Source organism: Hyperolius riggenbachi, chromosome 11 (genome assembly GCF_040937935.1).
Source record: "Hyperolius riggenbachi isolate aHypRig1 chromosome 11, aHypRig1.pri, whole genome shotgun sequence".
NCBI lineage: Eukaryota > Metazoa > Chordata > Amphibia > Anura > Hyperoliidae > Hyperolius > Hyperolius riggenbachi.
The window spans coordinates 199951810-199972521 of record NC_090656.1 but is presented as its reverse complement, the minus strand read 5'-3'; the positions used below and the strand labels follow the sequence as shown (position 1 = coordinate 199972521).

Sequence of the window (20712 nt, the reverse complement as noted above, 5' to 3'; positions counted from 1 at the left end):
ATGCAGACTTTATATGCTGGCTGAGAAAAGTCCTTGTACAAGTGAATAAAGATTTCTACGTTTTTGGCATTTAACAGAGAATGTCTCATGTGTAAGTTAATTTTCCTTTGACAGTCTGTGAAACCTTCTTGTGAGATTGTTTTAGTTTTAGAAGATGTTGACGTTTCTTAGCTTGAAGGCCAAGGCCAGCAAGAAAATATAAACATTTCCCAGACAGAGAAAGTCAAAACATGGAAGATATAAAATATAAAACAAGTGGTTTTCCCAATTAGTTAAAGATGACTCCATGATGCCACCTGGCGTCAACATTATTAATACTGTTTGTTATTTGTTATGAAAGGCTGACCTCTGCCGGTTGAAATTAGATATTTATTTATTCATCAGAAAGACAAATATATGGAAAAGGATTTTATATTATCAAGATTTAATGTGCAATTATTTCTTTTATGATTAATTGTTTTAAGAAGAATTATATAATAAGCTTTATATTTAAATAAGTATATTAGAAGCCCTGTATGTTTTAATAAGCCTTAAATTGCTGAAGGCTCTTACAGGTCTGTGTACAGAGTTATAGGTTCAATCTGACCTGGGAAAGTACAGACACATTCCAAAAACTAATTAGCAGCGAACACTTTATCAGAAATGCGTCATAAATGACATTGTTTAGTCTCCATGTCTGGGTCAGCCAACAGACAAGATGGCTGTTGACGTCCATTTTTAATTAAGTGCGTCAGAAATGACCCTATATCAAATGTCAAGCACTCCAAATGATGTAAATTCCCACAAGATAAGGTAATTAAGAATTTATAAACAATAATATTGTGACTTAGGTAATCAAAACATGATAAAGCATTGACGCACGGAAGCTTTAGCCAATCAGAATCTGGGATCCAGGGAAGTTCCAGATTAGGCAGCCATATTGCCTCCAGCCCCTATAAAGGTAGGAGCTGTAAGCTCATAGTTTGCAGAAGCCCAACAATCTCCTGAGAAGACACATGAGGCAGAAGCTACCTTCCCACAAGTGGTTCTAGATGCTGAAGAGATGACAGAGAAGGGGTAACATGCTTAAAATTCTGGTAATTTACTTTATTAATTTTTCAGCATTAAGTTTTATTAAGATGTTAGCAACAAGTTTTTTAGAAGCTATTTTTTATGCTATTTCTTTAAGAAGATTACTACAAGTTTTACACAGCTACTAGATACACAGCTATTGATACAGATGAGACTACTTTTGATCTTATTCTATATAACACAACCGTTATATTACTTTTTGAATGTACTTAGAAGATTGATAATTGCTTGGCTCTAAAGCCTTGATAAGATGGAATGCTGTTAGAAGGAAACACTACTTGGAACTGTTCATATTTTGTATACATGCTGTATGATAAGCAAATACAATTTTTTATATAAAATCATATACTGTGTGCTCTGATTCATTTCAAGGTCAAAGTCAATCTATAATTACTGTTATAGAGGGTTCAGACCCCACTATGCCGGGTTTATATGATAGCAACGCTTTAAGGGCTGGTCCTTTACTGAGTTGGCAATCATGAAAAAGGCAAGAACCGCTCAGGTTTTTGACAGTTCAGGTGGACTCACCTCTTGTGGTAGTTCCAGCTTGGAGCGGTCGTCCAGCCCATTAGAGTGCAAACCCATCAGATAGGGCACAGGGGCGTCCAGGAAGTGCAGGAGAGAGGCAGGCAGGATGGGGACGTACACATGCTGCCACTGGAAGGGGAACATTAGGCCTGTGATAGTCTCGGCCACCGTCATCAGCCTCTGGTAATCTGCAAGGCAAGGAGATGATATGAGCACTGGACATGACACCTCTCTCTGGGCCTGTGTGGACGTGCGACATACCGATTACCTAAAGTACAACACAGGTAAGAGGGTAATATGTTTACATCTCATGGGAGATTCTCAGGTTTTTCTGTATTTTCAAAAGCACTTACTGAACTGCAGTTGCTCAGTCCAGCTGCCAAAATAGTGTGCAAGTGATTAGGAAGCCCGTCCAGAATCTTTGTATGGGTCCTTTCCAGGGTGTGCTTTTATATGAAATAAAGTTAATATTTAGAACCTCCCATGAGGAGATGGACTGGTCTAACATCTGTAAGATCTGTCATCTTTTTATTGCCTACTGGAAGTGACAGCAATTTAAGATTATAGTCATTTATGGTGCATTTTACTCTGGGAGTGATGTATATTTTATACCTACGTATTTTAAATTTTACAGTTCTCACAATACTGGTCCTTTAATTATTTATGTTTTTGCACTTCGATTGGCTATGTTGGATTAAGCCCTGACATTGTTCTAGTACTCCGATTGGCTATGCTGGATCTAGCCCTTAAAATGTCTTGGAGGTCCAATTGCCTATCCTTGGCGTAGCCCTGAGATTGTTCTTATGCACAGACATGCTAGACTTTGGTCTGGTTAATTCAATAATGCACTGACTGGCTGCATTTGGTCTTGCCCGAGAATGATCTGACTGGTTGCACTTCTCTGGCTCTGAGAATTCTCTAAAGTCCTTAATGGTTGCACTTGGTCTTCACTGAAAAAGACTAGCAGCACTTGTTCTGGTCATGAGAATGTTCCAATCCCGTAACAACAGGTGCAGGTGGTCTTATTCTGAGAATGCTGTGATTGGCTAGACTTGGTATAACCCTGAGAATGCTCCAATAGTCTCCCTGGCTGTGTGTAGTTATCCCTAAACATGTCTAATGCTTTAACCGGCTACACTTGGTTTGGCCACAATAATCCCCCAATGCTCTGATTAGATGGATTTGGCCTAGCACTGAGAATGCTCCAGTGCTCTGAGTGGCTAGGGTTGGCAATGCGCTAATGCTCATATTAGCTAAAGTTAGTCTGGCTTGAAGATTGCTCCAGTGCGCCGGGTGTCTACATGCTTGATTAGACGAATCGTGGTATAGAGCAGTAATACAAAGGACTTACGCTGTGAGTAGAGAAGGATCTGGAATTCCAACAGTGCGCAGGTGAACAACTGAATCACGTTCTCTACACCAAGAAGTTCAAACACCTCTTTTACGGGAAAGTCAAACAACGGCAACTCGTTGGTGCTCGGCCTTTGGCATATGATGGGCCCGTAGACTCCAGAGAACTTTAAGGACCTCCCTGCAGGAGGGAGAGGCACCTCATAGAGGATGTTGTAGATATAACTTTCTAACGGCAACGGCGGGGGCTGGATGGAGGTGACGGCCTGGTGCAGCTGCTCCAGAACCTTCTTACAGGCGGTCATGAAGGACATGGGGGCGATGAGGCAGATACACTTAGAGACGTAGAGTGTGTCCCGAGAAATGTCATAAGAGTTGAATCTCTGCAGTTTGGTGACAGAAGAGTCATTGCACTCCTCAGAGCAGTTCGTGCTGCCATTGGGCGTGGCGGACGTGTAGATGATGTCATACTCGGCGTTGTGCATGTGGTAGAGTGTCTGCATGGCGCTGCAGATCTGCTTGCTGGTGACCTCTTCATAGAAGGTGAGGGAGAAGCCAAACGTCCGCGACCCGTCCTCCCGCGTGATGATGAAGGAGTGGAACTGGGGCTCGCGGCAGTCCGCCTGAGTCTTGAAGGACAGGCCTTTGGGCATGCATAGCTGAGGACATACAAGGACACAAGTTAAAGGACATCATATTTTCATTAAAAAAATAATAAAACCTTTATAAGAATGCTACAGAGGTCACTTTCAAAGTGTTTATTTGTACTCTTCCTTTTCCCTGTGAAGCAATTCTTATCAAATCATCTTCCTGTCTTTTAAAAGGACCTCGGTTGCGAAAATCTTTAAATGTAAAATATATGTAAACACATACAAATAAGAAGTACGTTTCTTTCTGAGTAAAATGAGCAATACAATACTTTTCTCCTATGTTGCTGTCATGGTAGGTAGCAGAAACCTGACAGAACTGACAAGTTTTGGACTAGTCCATCTCTCCATAACGGAATCTTAGCCTTTATTCTTTATAAAGGCACTGCCTGGAAAAGATTTATACAAAGATGTTGGACAGCCTTTCTGCTTGCTGTACACTTTTTTTTTTTAGGAGCTGGACGGAGCAACTGCCATTCACTAAGTGCTTTTTAAAATAAAGAAAACCCTGAGAATCCCCCATGAGGAGATGGGCTAGTCCAAAACCTGTTGGATCTGTCAGATTTCTACTACCTACTGTAAGTGACAGCAACATAGGAGAAAAGTCATTTATGGCTCATTTTACTCTAGGAGAAATGTACTTCTTATTTGTATATGTGTACATATGTTTTAAATTTGAAGATTTTAAAGAGACTCCGTAACAAAAATTGCATCCTGTTTTTTATCATCCTACAAGTTCCAAAAGCTATTCTAATGTGTTCTGGCTTACTGCAGCACTTTATGCTATCACAGTCTTTGTAATAAATCAATGTATCTTTCCCTTGTCAGACTTGTCAGCCTGTGTCTGGAAGGCTGCCAAGTTCTTCAGTGTTGTGGTTCTGCTATGAATTCCCCCTTCCAGGCCCCTCTATGCACACTGCCTGTGTATTATTTAGATTAGAGCAGCTTCTCTCTTCTCTCTTATCTTTTACAAGCTGGATAAATCGTCCTCTGAGCTGGCTGGGCTTTCACATACTGAAGAATTACAGACAAGGGCAAAGCTGTTTGCAGGAGAAAAAAGAGCAGCCTGAAACTTCAGTGCATGAGAACTGCAGGGAGAAAGAAACACAGAAATGATCTCTTGAGATTTAAAAGGAAGGCTGTATACAGCCTGCTTGTGTATGGTTGTATTTTCTATGTGTGGACATACAGTACATCAACCTACTTCCTGTTTTGGTGGCCATTTTGTTTGTTTATAAACAAACTTTTTAAAACTGTTTTTAACCACTTTTAATGCGGCGAGGAGCGGCGAAATTGTGACAGAGGGTAATAGGAGATGTCCCCTAACGCACTGGTATGTTTACTTTTGTGCGATTTTAACAATACAGATTCTCTTTAAAGTACACCTGAACTGAGAGGGACATAGAGAATGCCATATTTATTTCCTTTTACAGCGTCCCAGGTATCCGGCACCAGTGGGGAGCGCCTGATGCCGGATACATGTGAAGAAGTCGACCAGCAGTGAAGATTTTCAATGTTCTGTTTAATTCACAAAGACAGTGACTATACAGCCATCACCCAGTGTAGGTATCAGGTGTAAGTATAGCTCTCAGGTATAAGTAGCTCTCAGATGCTCACAGCGCAGTAAGGTACACTTGGAAGTGAGTGTGGCTACATTGCAGCTGGGCAGTAAAGCACAACTGACAGTCGCCGTTTCGAGCGGTGCCTCCAGCGATGTCTAGCAGCCTTCCTCTTGCACCTAGCGGGCTTCTAGCGGCTTTCCGGCTTCCTCCGTGCACGGAAGCCAGAGTGTAACCTGACCTGCATTGGGTCACTGGACACGCCGACTTGCATGCAGAGATGCCGGAAGCCGCTAGGTGATGTAGAAAGGCTGCTAGACATGGCTGGAGGCTCGGCAAGTATTTTAAAGGCTCCAAAATCAAAGTCCCCATTCTTCTTCAGGCATGTTGGGTTAGTAGAGACTTCGGGTTGCCTGAATTCCAGATAACAGGGACTTTGCTGTATTAAACAATGCAGATTGCATGGTTGTCCTGTTGAGCCTCTGTATCTAATACTTTTATCCATAGCCCCTGAACCAGTATGCAGATCAGTTTCTGACTGAAGTCTGATTGGATTAGCCACATCCTTGTTTTAGGTGTGTGGTTTAGACACTGTTGATGCCTGAAAGATCAGCAGGGCTGCCAGGCAATTGGTACTGTTTAAAAGGAAATAAATATGGCAGCCTCCATATCATCTTGCTTCAGGTGTCCGTTAAGCTATTTAATAAGCGGTGTCTTGAGACTGCTCTGCAGATCTGCATATAGTCGAATGCAATACCCATCTATGAGTGCCGACAGCTGCTGCTGAGATGGAAGTGATTACGCCACCCGAGGTGAACACATTCCCATCACCCCTCCTGCCTGCTTATTAGATGGCCTATTGCATTAAAAGCAGAGACACTGCAGGTGACAGAGAATAAAGGAGGGCTGTTTTCCCCTGCAGTTCCATGGTGGCCGTCAGCTTTTGCATTCGCATTTTACGCAAATGTTTTGACTGCAAATCGATCCGTGATTTTCCGTTTGTGCAGCATAAACAGTGATTATGAATGCGCGCGTCGTGTGAGAAAAAGTGGAAACCTGTGCGATTTAAAAAGGAATGGAAAATCACAAATGCAAAATGCAAACAAACGGTTTACGATGAGTGTTTAAAGTGTGACTGTCAGCCTAAAATCAAAAAACAATCATTTATTTTTATCTGGTAAACAAGTAATAAGGATGCTAACCAGGCAATCCAAAAGTTAAAATCTCTATTACTTTTCTTGTTTATAAATGATCATTCCCCAGTTTACCTGACTCTTATTTGGTACGTTGCCGCACAAAGGAAGGGGCAGGCATGCTTAAATCCGAATTCGGGAGATACCCAGATAGTTCTATCTGGAAATCTCCCAGTAAAGCTGTGCGGGGGGGGGTCAATGTTACCTGACTGACGTCTTCTTGCTCCGTCCCTCGGCGCCTCCCACGATGCACTCCATGCGGCGGTCACGTGACTCCAAACACCTCCTCCTTGTGGAGTGTTTGGAGTCACGTTATGTGCGTGGACCGCATCGTGGGAGGCGCCGAGGGACGGAGCAAGAAGACGTCAGTCAGGTAAGATTCACACAGCCCATACCCCCCCCCCCCCCGCACAGCTTTACTGGGAGATATCCGGATAGAACTATCCGGGTATCTCCCTAATTCGGATTTGAGCATGCCTGGTTGCAGGGCATGCTGGGTTGTCTTTTTTTGCTTCTATATCTCCCCTCAGACTTAAAGGGAAGGTTCAGGGACACCTTGAAAAAAATAAAAATCGATATCCACTTACCTGGGGCTTCCTCCAGCCCGTGGCAGGCAGGAGGTGCCCTCGCCGCCGCTCCAGAGGCTTCCGGTCGTCTTCGGTGGCCGACCGACCTGGCCAGGCCGGCTGCCAGGTCGGGCTCTTCTGCGCTCCAAGGCCCGGCACTTCTGCGTCCCACGCCGGCGCGCTGACGTCATCGGACGTCCGCCGGGCTGTACTGCGCAGGCGCAGTAGTTCTGCGCCTGCGCAGTACAGCCCGGCGGACTTCCGATGACGTCAGCGCGCCCGCGTGGGACGCAGAAGAGCCCGTCCTTGGAGCGCAGAAGAGCCCGACCTGGCAGCCGGCCTGGCCAGGTCGGGTCGGCCACCGAAGACGACCGGAAGCCTCTGGAGCGGCGGCGAGGGCACCTCCTGCCTGCCACGGGCTGGAGGAAGCCCCAGGTAAGTGGATATCGATTTTTTTTTTTTAAGGTGTCCCTGAACCTTCCCTTTAACTAATGTACAGAAGCAAAGAAGGACAACCCGGCATGCCCTGCAACTTCCTTTTTGCGGCAACGGAAGATAAGAGAGTCGAGTTGGAATTGAGCGGCAAAACGATCGGGCGTGCAAGAGCCAGAATCGACCTGTATTCCCAGCATAAGGCACTTAGGTGGGGAGATCTCAGCTCTGTACACCTGCTGCAGTTATTTCAAGTGCTCCTCCTTCTTCTAAAACAACAAGGGAAACCTGTACAAGTTGACAGAGTTGGTAAGAGTAAAACAAAAAGAAGTTCTCTCCACTGCAGTTCACAAGCAAGATAAATAACTGGTGACTTCGCCTAGCGGACTTCCAGGTATAACTGACATAGATATTATACAACCATCCACAGCGCTACTTACCATGCCCACCGCGTCCTGGTCAAACGCATTCCACTCCACATTCTCTGGATAGCGGGCCAGAACCTTGGACTTAAATGTGCGTCTCAGGGGCGTCTGTTCAAAATTCTCTCCTTCAAGACAGAAGGGCACAAGCAGCCATTACATTACAATCGGACAGCCCAATGGGGTCACACAACATGTTAGCAGAGTGAGCGGTTATAGCGGACGTCAAAGTGACAGGCGAGAATTGGCTGATTAATAAGCTTTGTCCCCCAGCTAAATACACCAGCGACAACACAGACATTAATATTGGCTTTTATAGTCTTTTTATATTAAGCAGCGCTGTTTTTATCTTCTGGTTGTGAAAATGTGATTTGCAGGGTCACCGCTAAAATAAGTGCAAGTCTAACTTGTAAAAAAGTACATATGAAGTCAGAGGCGTATGGAGGCTGCCATCTTTATATCCTTTTAAAGGATACCCGAAGTGACATGTGACATGATGAGATAGACATGTGTATGTACAGTGCCTAGCACACAAATAACTATGCTGTGTTCCTTTTTTTCTTTCTCTGCCTTAACCTCCTCAGCGGTATGGACGACTATACACGTCAATCACCGCCGGAGGTCGCCGCTCAGGCTCTGCTGGGCTGATTTGAGCGAAATAAAAAGCAGCACACGCAGCCGGCACTTTGCCAGCCGCGTGTGCTGCCTGATCGCCGCCGCTCTGCGGCGATCCGTCGCGAGCAGAGGCAAAAGAGGGTCCCCCCCCAGCCGCCCGATCCCCGCGCAGCCGGAAAAAAAGTTCCGGCCAGCGCTAAGGGCTGGATCGGAGGCGGCTGACGTCAGGACGTCGGCTGACGTCCATGACGTCACTCCGATCGTCGCTATGGCGACGAGGAAAGCCAAACAAGGAAGGCTGCTCATTGCAGCCTTCCTTGTTAGTTCTGCTTGCCGGAGGCGATCGGAAGAACGCCTCCGGAGCGCCCTCTAGTGGGCTTTCATGCAGCCAACTTTCAGTTGGCTGCATGAAACAGTTTTTTTTTTATTTAAAAAAAACCCTCCCGCAGCCGCCCTGACGATCTCAATAGAACGCCAGGGAGGTTAAAGAGTTAAATATCAGGTATGTAAGTGACTGACCCAGACAGGAAGTGACTACAGTGTGGCCCTCACTGATAAGAAATTCCCTTTTTTATCTCTTTCCTGCTCTCAGGAGTCAGGACTGAGTCAGCCACTTACATACCTGATATTTAACTCTTTCAGGAAGAGAAAGAATAGCAGGAACACAGCATAGTTATTTGTGTGCTAGGCACTGTACATACACATGTCTATCTCATCATGTCACTTTGGGTATCCTTTAAACAATACCAGTTCCCTGGCAGTCCTGCTGATCTCTTTGGCGTCAGTAATGTACGAATCCCACACCTTAAACAAGCATGTGGCTAATCCAGTCAGACTTTAGTGAGAAACATCTTACCTGCATGTTTGTTCAGGGACTCTGGCTTAAAGTATTAAGGCTCTTACACACGAACAACCAACCCGACGACACGACCGACAGCACAACCAAGCGGTAGCACGACTTGCGCACGGAAGCGTACGATGGGCTGCACGATATGGCCACATTTAAAACAAGCAAAAGTCGATCAAACGACATTGTACACACATGGCCAACTGCACGACATCAGCCCAACAGTCATGTGAGTTGATCCGTCTGTTGAATCGGGCAAACCTCCAGTTATTAGTCGCTCATCTAGTCGTTTGCCTCGCCTACACACACCCAACTATCGTTCAACAGACCAAGTTTGGACGATAGCTGGGTGGAAAAGTTGTTGGGTGGAAGATGTGTGTAAAAGCCTTCAGAGGCAGAGATTAAGCAGGACAGCCAGACAGCTTGCATTGTTTAAAAGGAAATACATGTCAGCCTCCATATCCCTCTCACTTCAAGTGTCCTTTAAATTATGACATTGACCCAAGTTTTAGTTCTAAAAATAAAGAAGGAATAAGTAAAAACCTCTTACTGGTTTTTATCGCTGTCTCTGTCCCTGCTAGAACTCTCTCACAGTTCCTGCCCCTGCCATATCTGAGAGACCACTATTAGCTCCTGATATTATTAGGGCAGGAAGTGAGAGGAATGTAATGGGAACACAGACAGAATAAAAAATTCAGGACACGTTTATAACTACCATTCCATCCAGCACTAGAATATAAACGTGACATTTGGCCACATACAGACCCCCTCCCGCTCTGGGTTTGCTGCAATCACATTTGCACGGTCAGAGAACACGCTGCTACAGAAACAGAGGACTCTGCAGCGATCGGCAGAAACCAGGGCAGGCATTGCACACAGGAAGTGTTAGAAAGCGGAAGATTGCACAGTTCCTGTAATCAGAGGAGACACAGCCGTGAACCTAAATCTGCAAAACAGAGAGAGCAGCATTGATTAGACCCTAGAAAGCAGAGAGGTCAGACAGATACGTTAGCAGCGAAGGTCCTGTTTAAAGTGTAACGTCATTGCGCAGAAGTTGTTCTATGATTTAAGTTGACCAATAAATGAGATCATCCTGATTGAAAACTTTCTCTTTTTACTGATGGCTGACACAACACCAGTGTGTAAAGTGTCATCAAATTGACACTATTGAGTGAAATACCTATCACTAGCAATGTTCTTATCCCTTTTCAATGTACTAAGGCAGGGTTCACACTTAACATGCGAAAATGCGCTCACCCCACATGTAATCAAATCGCATGGAGAATCGCACTTCTGCTAAAATTCACAAAACTGTGTTTGTATGCACGAAAAACACATTTTGATGCAAATTCACCCATTGCATGCAAATTCCCAATGACTTTCATTAGCCGCCGTGAAAATTTGCATATGAACGCAAATTTCAACATGAAAAACCACGTGCAAAAAAAAAGGTTCAGTTTTTAGCAATGGTAAGTCGGAACCCTGCCTTAGAGTGCTATTATGTCATGAATATACAACTCTCTTATGCAGGATTCACACTTATCATTGTGATAAACTGAACTTTTTTCGTATGCATTTTTCATGTAAAAATAAGCGTTTATATGCAAATTTTCACTTTTTCTACTGCAGCTAATGAAAGTCTATCGAAATTTGCAAGCGATGTGGGAATTTATGCTGCATGATGTACCAGTAAGTATTTTTTGCACACACGAAAACGCAAACACAATTTTGCGAATTTTAGCAGAAATGCGCTGCCCCAGCGACTTTCCTTCGATATGCAGCAAACCCATTTTCGAACATGCGCATGCAAATTTTAATACGTGTGAGACCTTCTTAAGGGGTCTAAAGTGAACCTGAGGTACACATAAACCGATGAGATAAACAATTATACTGTATTTATCCTCCGACTCCTAAAAATGACTTTGTTAAGTATCCCATGGTTGGTTTTCTTTTACATTTAAACATTTAGGGCTTGTTCACACTAAGGGCGCTTTCTGTTTTTTTTTTAAGCGCCGGCGATTTTCAAAATCGCCCTAAAAGCGCTTGTGCAATGCTTCCCTATGAGAGTGTTCACATATAAGCAGTTCAATTCCGATCACCAAAGCGCTGCCTGTACCATTTTTGGGGCGACTTGCCTCAAAGGAAGGTATAGGGAAATCGCAAAGCGCTTTGTATAGCGATTTCATGAATAAATACATTGTATTTATTCACTTCCGCGTGAAAAAGTTCACTTTCTGACTGACGTCAGGAAGTGAAAAAAAACGAATCTCTCTGTAAAAGCGCTTAGAAAAGCACTTTACAACAAAACCATAATGTGCAGGTAAGCGCCGGGAGGCACTAAAAAAAAATAGCTCACAAAAAACGCTGGTGTCAGCGATTGCAATTTATGATGTGAATAAGGCCTTACAAAGTAGGTTGAACGTTTTACAGTCTCTAATCAGTAGCAGCCTATTACGTGTCCCAGAGTTAGAGAAAGGTCCATAGTTCAAGTATTTTATCTCTCTCTGTCCTCAGAAGTTGTATTGAGCCAGGGAAACTTTTCTGGCTGTAATTTGCTCATCAGTGATGTTTAGTATATTGCTGACAAGGCAAAGACAAGACAGAAGCTGTCACTTCCATGCCTAGAAATTAACTCTTTCAAGCAGCAAAATAAAAAGAGTAAAACAGCCTGGTTAATAATATGTTTTGCACTGTACATGTTTATCTCATCATGTTACATATCACCTCAGGTACACTTTAATCTCCTACAGCCTAGAGGTGAGGGGGACCCAGAATCCAACAGGGCTCTCTTGCCAACGTTACACAATGAAGTTACACCTTCCCGAGGACTTATCCAACCAATGGCTACCCAGATGTTGCTGAACTACAGGTCCCAGCATGCACTGCTAGACAGCCCTCAGTTGACTAATCCTGCATTGGCATCCTAATGTGAGTCTACGGCTGCAGCGTTTGGTTAGAGAAGTCGTCGTCCTCCTTCCGTCTCCCGTTTACCTTCAGAATCACAGGGCTGGAAGGGCCCCGCGGCACCCCGGGCTCTGGACGCCTGTATGTAGTCACACAATGCTGAGTGATGACAGAGATGACAGCAGATTTACAAAATGATGACCAGAGGAGGAAAACAGAAATCAACAAGAAAAATACAGTTCATTGCTGAAAACCCACAAGAGTACCTGTCATTTGGGAGAAAATAAACACGTTTACAGGAAAAGGCAGAAAACCTAGCCTACAGCAAAATGAGTCATTGAGAGCCATCTGTACACCATGCCGAATGGTGTTGTCATGGTTACAAACACATGCAATTTGAGCTTGCAGTCAGTTTTGAATATTGTTAGCAGGCTGAAAACTGAAATGGAAAGATGATTTTTTTAATCATATTAGATTATACAAGGGCTTCTGCAGTGCTGATGTAAGCTTCCGGCAGTTCTAGAACTAAAATAAAAATTACCTTTGGACCGGTTTCACACTACTAACCTGCATCTTGATTGCGGTGCGATCGGATGAGCGCATCGCACTGCAGTGCTAAAATAAAAGCCGTCGTAGACACCGACGTTGATGCGCGGTGATGTCACTTTTGCAGTAATATTTAATATTTAACAGTGAGGCGCTCTAGCGCTCACTTCCTGTAGCGGAAATATGAAGTGCATGGAAGTGTATTGACAAACTACGCTTCAGCCCATGCGCAGCGCAAAACAGTTTAAAATATCTGTGGCGCCTTTGACTTACATGACTTCCGGTCAGCTCACATCACCACGGATGTTGACCGGTAATGTGCTGATGCTTATGGGTCAGATCGGACGCTTCCAGAGCATCACACCGCGGCAGGTATGAAATGCCCCATAGGTTTTAATTGCTTTAGCGCTAAAAAAGGGGCGGTAAAAAAGGGTAACGCAATGCAATGTAAACGTCCCAGCGTGAAAGGGGCCTTAAAGTAAAAATGACTGTCAAAATTTACCTTCTGCTCCAACAGATTAGCCAAGCCACCAAAATGTCTGACAATAAACTATTTTTTTTTATTTTTTTTTAAAGCTTCAGCTGTCACTGAGTTGTGTTATGCTGGGAATACACAATGAGATTTTTCAGCAGATTTAGTGTCCGATCAATTTTCCGATCATTTTTCCAATCGATATCCATTAACTTCTATGAGAGGTTGATCAGAAAAACGGTCAAAAATCAGATCGGACATGTCGGAAATTATCTATCGAACCATCTCCCAAAAAATCTCATGGTGTATTCCCAGCATTACACAGAGCTGCAGGATATAAGGCTTGCTTTATGGCTGGGAGGTTCTGTGTGCAAGCTACACTGATAGAAAGCTATTCAGCCAGAAAACAGCAGTGCTCTACTCACAGAATGAAGGGTGACGGGATGGGGGAGAACTGTGATTTTCATACAGGTGGCTTTACTTTGGGTAAAAGTCAAATAGGATAACTACATCAAACTAAGACAAAAGGTGCAGATACAGAGCAGGCACATCATCGTAACTGTTGAGGGCACTTGGTAATTAGCCAATATCACATAGAACATCCAGAAACAAAGTTTATCAGCATACCAGCTTCTCCAAATTACAGCACATACATACCGTATAATACAACAATTGTTTTGGGAACCTCACGGGATCTGCCCTTTACCAAGGGGTGTTTATCAAAGTGTATGCCAAACGCCTTGATAAAGGGAGACACTGAGAGGCTCTCAAAACAATTGTTGGAGTATATGTGGACTCGCATTAAAGAGTGTGCTATCATTTGGAGAAGCTGATAAACTTTGTTCCTCCATGTTCCCAAAGTAAAGCCATCTGTATGAGTAGAGCACTGCTGTTTTCTGTCTGCACAGCTTTCTATCAGTGTAGCTTGCACACAGAACCTCCCAGCCATAAAGCAAGCCTTGTATCCTGCTCTATCCCTGCATATTTGTTGTTAATGTAGTTATCCTATCTGGTTGTGTGCTAAAATTTGGAGAAGCTGGTGTGCTTATAAACTTTGTTCCCACATTGACAACAAGGAATTGGAGGACATGTTTTTAATTCTCTGTCATGACCGGCAGTACTCCTGGCAGGGCCTCCATATATGTAATAACCAACCACATGTGCAGGAATGACAAATTATACATAGATAGGCTTAAAAGAAACACAAGGTGAGAAACATATGGAGGATGCCCTATATATGTGATATTTAAACAATATCAGTTGCCTGGAAGCCCTGCTAATCTCTTTGGCTGCAACAGTGTCTAAATTACTTGAAACAAGCATGCAGCTAAGGCCACATACACACATCAGACCATAGTCTTTTGAAAATGAAAGATCACAGACCAATTTTACCACCCTTCATGTAGTATGAGAGCCATACTCTACACAGTCTTTTCTATGGAGCTGAACTCCCCATCAGAAAAAAAATCTTTGCAAGAAGCTGCACACACAGATGCTGTACAGACACAAAAGATCAGTATCTGCAAAAGATCTGTTCCTGCCATAAATCCATTCCTGCAAATTGCAATGATAGTCTATGGGATCTGCAGATCATCATACACACATGATTTAACTGACATTCATCTGCAGATCAGATCCACCAGGATGGATTTTAAGATCTGCAGATGATTGCTTGATCTGCAGATGAATGTCAGTTAAATCATGTGTGTATGATGATCTGCAGATCTCATAGACTATCATTGCAATTTGCAGGAATGGATTTTTGGCAGGAACAGATCTTTTGCAGATACTGATCTTTTGTGTCTGTACAGCATCTGTGTGTGCAGCATCTTGCAAAGATTTTTTTCTGATGTGGAGTTCAGCTCCATAGAAAAGACTGTGTAGAGTATGGCTCTCATACTACATGAAGGGTGGTAAGATTGGTCTGTGATCTTTCATTTTCAAAAGACTATAGTCTGATGTGTGTATGAGGCTTAATCCTGTCAAACTTCAGTCAGAAACATTTAAACTGCATGCTTGTTCAGGGGCTATGGCTAAAAGTATTAGAGGCAGAAGAACAGCAGAACAGCCAGGCAATATGTATTGTTTAATACGTATGTCAACCCCAATATGGCTCTTACCTCAGCTTTCATTTTAAGAACATGAACTTACACTGGTGGTGTTATTCACATAAAAGCTGCTATTTCTCACAAGTGTAGCTACATCATTAAAGAACACAAAGTTTCCCTGTGTAAAACTTTGGGCACAGCTTTCCTCCTGTGCGTGGCAGAATGAAATCAAATCACAGCCATCAGAGTTATCAGATGTGAGGGGAAGCGGAGACACTGAGTGACACAATACGTGCCAGAACCCCTCACTGACACACACACACTTCCTGCTGTGTCACCACAAGCTGCCTCCTCACAAGTCTGAGACTGCAGCACTCATCAGCTGATGTCACATGAACTGAATGTGTGGCACACAACTAGCAGGAGGAGGGGGCAGGTTCATAAGATTCATCAAGACTGGTGACTGGGGTTACTGTAATACAAAATGAAAAGATGCAGTGATTGGGGGGGGGGGGGGGGGATACTTACTATAGGAAAATATGTGTATGGAGGTGATTGCATTAGAGCGAGAATTACTTGATCATAAGAGGTGGAATCATTTTTAATATTAGGAAAGGAATTATTTTGGGAATGTTTGAAGGACAACTAAAGTGAAAGGGATATGAAGGCTGCCATTTTTATTCGCTTTTAAACAATACCAGATGCCTGGCAACCCTGCTGATCTATTTGGCAGCAGTAGTGTCTAAATCACACCAGAAATAAGCATGCAGCTGATCTTGTCAGATTTAACATAAATGTCAGAAACACCTGATCTGCATGCTTGTTTAGGGTCTATGGCTAAAAGTATTAAGGCAGAGGATCAGCAGGGCTGCCGGGCAACTGGTATTGCTTAAAAGGAGATAAATATGGCAGCCTCCATATCCCTCTCACTTCAGTTGTCCTTTAAACTGGCCTTGTTCTTGCGATTTAATATTTTTGCTATGGGCTTCATTTTCTCTTGCTGCCATTGTCTGTATATCACCTCTGCAGGCAGCTCTGTCCTGACCCTCTGGCTGCCCCAGTTTACCAGGCATGTTTCAAGGTTTCTTCAAGGTCTTCTTTTAACCCCTTCGAATGCAGATACCTTGTGCTGTGCTGAATAAGGGTCGCTTCACACTGTGCAAGTTGTGTTGCGATATGATTCCCTGTAAGTCAAAGATCTGCTCTGCATGCTTGTTCAGGGTCTATGGCTTAAAGGATACCAGAGCTGACAAAAAGTTTAAAAAGGGGGGAAGCAGGCATGTATGGGAAGCAGTCCTCTTGCCCTGTGCTCCCCCCGTTTCCCTCCACCGACCTCCATTCTCACCTGAATGCCCCCCTCAGCCTCTTCTGGGTCGGCGAGCAGTAGTGTGCAGGTGCTGACGCAGCGGCGTGCAGCCGGGAGCACTCTGCGCATATTCAGTAGTGATGCATTGTGGGTAACCACAGTTGTTTACTTAGGCCTAGTTCACATTATAAATCGCCAGCAAATGCAAGTGCTGAGCGCTTTTGTAACCGCTTTTCAAAGTGATTTTGCAGGCGATTTTAGAGTGATTAGCAATTTATATTAAGTGCTTTTGTAAGTGCTTTTGTGTGGGGATTAGCGTATTGTTTTTCCAGTCAATCAGGAAGTGAACTCTTTGACCTGGAACTGAATCTTTTCAATGTTATTTATTTTAAAAAAGCACTTACCATATCGCTTTTTCAAATGCTTAGGGCTCTTTCACACCAGAGCCCTGTTTTGGCGTTTTAACGCAAAGTCTATACTTTGCATTCACCAAGGTAAAAGGAAAGTCCATAGACTTTCATTTTACCTTTCACACCCAACGCTGCGTTTCGATGCGTTGCGGTACGGCGCATCCCGGCGCATTTTATCGTCGGGAATCGGCGCTTCCCCTTCGGGTAAATTAACTACTACTGCCGCTATTCAGCGTCGCACCGCAGATTCCCGACGACACGCCGCAACGCCTGCAGGAGCCATTCTCCTGCACGTTTTGAGTGTGTAACCGGCCTTAAGACTCACTTCAGGGTCTTTTTAAGGGCTTGTTCACACTATGAGTGCTTTTGGATTTTTTAAAGCGCTGGCAATTTTTAAAAGCGCTTGTGCAATGATTTCTTATGTTAGTATTCTCACATGAGCGATGAGCTTTCTTTCTAATCACAAACTCGGCCCCTGATCCATTTCCTGAGCGTTTGTGTTTCAATGCATCATATAGAAAAATCGCTAAGGACTTGTTCACACTATGAGCGCTTTTGGATTTTTTAAAGCTATTACTGTATTATTACTGTAAAGCACTGTAGATCATGCTAAACCGCCGCATCCCCGCGGGAAGATGAGGGGTTAATACCCCCCAAATCCACTCTTAAAAGTCGGGAAAGCGCTTCCTGAGGAGGCGGAGCTTATCGCTGCAGCTCTGCCTCTTAGCGTGTCAATCCCAGCTGATCGCCGCCTCTCCCTGCCCCTCTCAATCTTCCATCACTGAGAGGGGCGGGGGAAAGGCGGAGATCCATGCGGCAATTGACGTGCATGGAGGCAGAGCTGCAGCACATAGCTCTGCCTCCATCGGCAGCAAAACCCACGACCAAGAAATTTGTGGATTTTGCAGAGGGGATTTGGGGGCTATAAACCCCTCGTTTTGCCGCAGGGATGCAGCGGTTTAGCACTATCTATAGTGCTTTACAGTAATAAAAGCTTTAATAATGATTTAAGACTCGCTTCAGAGTCTCTTTAAAGCAGAATTATCGCAAATACCTTTCATTTTAAGAAGGAAAATTACACTAAGCATTGCTTTTTAGTAGGAGGGCTTTTTGGTCTCTTTTACTCCCCTATACTTACTTAGTAGTTTTGGGTCGCCCCGAGCTGCTTGGTTATGCTGTTGACCAACCTTTATAAGCGCCCCAACCCAGTAGCAGCCATTTCTAAGTGCTAGTGATTTAAAAAAGCTCTTGCTAATGCAATGCTGTGGGGGATTTTTATAAAATCACATCGCTCAAGTGGGATCACACCCATAGCATTACATTAGCAAGAGCTTTTCAAATCACAAAGCGCTCAGAAAAGCTCTCCTAGTGGGTTTCAGGCCTAAGACAAATTCAATTTTGCCTAGACCAGAATGTATTGAGAAATTTCACTTTGAGAGAATGGGAATTGATAGACGCTGAAGGATGGCCCTGAAAGGTCAAATGCACCCCAAACCTCAAAGCAGTCACGATGGCTGTTATAATATCCTGGGGCCAGGGCCTGCACAGAAGTCTGACTGGATTTGGACAATTCCCTGGCTACTGATTGCTTACAAACACCTACCCTTTTACAGCAAGCTTTTAATGTTTTATAACTGCTTCTCATGATTACACATTATTTAATGATTTATAATTTTTTAAACATTATTTTTAAACGAAAAACAGTACAATTTTTTTTAAAAACATTATTAAACGAAAAACAGCACAATACTTTTTTTAAAACGTTATTAATGCTCATCACAGGGGGGGTCTTAGGTTTAGGCACCACCAGGGGGGGGTCTTAGGTTTAGGCACCACCAGGGGGGGGTCTTAGGTTTAGGCACCACAAGGGGGGGTCTTAGGTTTAGGCACCACCAGGGGGGGGGGTCTTAGGTTTAGGCACCACCAGGGGGGTCTTAGGTTTAGGCACCACCAGGGGGGTCTTAGGTTTAGGCACCACCAGGGGGGTCTAGGGGTTAGGGGTAGGTACAGGGAGGGTTCTGTGTGAGAGTAGGGTTAGGTATAGCTTTAGTAACATTCTTATTAACCTTTTATAAAACGTTATTATACATTTCACTTTTTAAACAGGGAAGATTAACGTTTTTACAATTGCCGATTTCATACACATTATTTAATGACGTATAACTTTATAAAACATTATTTTTAAACGAAATATAGCACAATTTTTTTTAAACGTTATTCATGCTTATCGTTTAAAACCCTGCGCCCTTTTTTCCCGACGCCCTTTTTTAACGTACGCTATAACACTGTACACCAGCACTGCTGTGATGCTGCCTGCTGCACCTTTTCCTGCACTACTGCCAATGGCTGTGTGGCAAGATTATTCACTTTACTCCGATCAGTTATCAACATCTCTGGCCTGATCAGTGCACTCTGTAATCCACTCCTTTCTGCTGGACTATGTCCAGAATAGCAGTGCGTAATGGATTATAAGTGCATTATTGATCAGGAAACAATTTGCCAATGATTTAGCATACTTAGCATGTTTATAAGTATCCCTGTCCATGAAGTGAAAGAATAGCGGGAGAAAAAATAACATTACAGATGTAAATAAATATATATATTGTATATCGGGTTAATCAGGCTCTCTATTGAAACGGATTTGAGTATAGCGATCAATCTACCATCTCACACCAGTAGATCTTAACAGAATCAGTAGATCTTGATGAAATTTTAGTAGCGATCTGAAAATTGATCGCATCGTTGCCCCACCAAGTTCTTTACCAATCAATCCGAAAAATAAGAATGAGTCCCAAGTGACGATGAAATATTGCGTACATGCAAATTGGGCGCTGCGGAAATATGAGTGACAGAAATAAGTGCTAGGAGAATATACATAAAATGACCGATATTCCACTAGAAAAATGTATTTTATATTTAACTATCGCTAAAGGTAACCGTATTCTTATACAAGCACCCCACTCTACTGATGCCCGACTCTAATTCCCTCCATCAATGTCTAAAGCTGGCCACTAACGGTCCAATTTCTAGCGAAAAATCGTTCAAGCGATCAGAAATTCTGATCGGATTGGTTGTAAATAATCTCCATTGGTGGACACAATCGATTATGAGCGAGTGAAAAAAATGTCGCCCGAATGAATTTTCGTCGAACGAAAATTTGGATTTTCTTGGTGGTCGGGATAGATAGGAAGCAATGATTGGTTAGTTGATGGTGTAGTGAACAATTTTTCGTCCGATCAGAATTTCTGATCGCTCGAACGATTTTTCGCTAGAAATTGGACCGCTAGTGGCCACCTTAACCCTAATTGACCCCCACCAATACCTAACCCTATCCAATTCTTTCCCCACCAATGTCTACCCCCCCCCCCCCCCCAATGCCTAACCCTAACCAAACCCCCTCCTATCCATGCCTAACCCTAAAAGACCCCCACCAATGCCTCACCTCAACCTACCCCCCCCTCCCCCCCCCCCCACTGATGCCTAACCTCAACTGTCCCCCCATCAATGCCTAAAATGTTTTTAACAAATAAACCAATGCCTAACTTTAACCACCCCCCACCAATATCTAATCCTATATTGGCCTCCCTTCCCACAACTGCCTAACCCTAATCAACTCCCCTACCGATGTCTAACCCTAACCGACCCCCCCACCACCACCACCACCAATACCGCACCCTGACCGCCTAAGCACCTTCACAGCTGTACACAAAAAATATCGGGAGCCACGGAAGTTGTAGTGCCCCATAGGCGCCCGGGTTGATATCGGCAAATAACATGTTAACAGTCCTATGTTAAT

General features: G+C 43.7%; 1 protein-coding gene across 2 annotated transcripts in view; it reads right to left on the bottom strand.

Annotated features, from left to right (window-relative positions):
* Positions 1-20712, bottom strand: part of DENND5A (DENN domain containing 5A) — a 112856-nt gene that overhangs the window by 56936 nt on the left and 35208 nt on the right. The window contains exons 2-5 of one of the 2 annotated variants that reach the window (XM_068261068.1): positions 12222-12293; positions 7787-7896; positions 2951-3608; positions 1600-1787 (exon numbers count right to left, since the gene is read on the bottom strand). In XM_068261068.1, coding sequence (XP_068117169.1) covers positions 1600-1787; positions 2951-3608; positions 7787-7896; positions 12222-12293 — 1028 coding nt within the window. The remainder of the gene's footprint in view (positions 1-1599; positions 1788-2950; positions 3609-7786; positions 7897-12221; positions 12294-20712) is intronic. The other variant, XM_068261069.1, reaches the window with a different exon arrangement.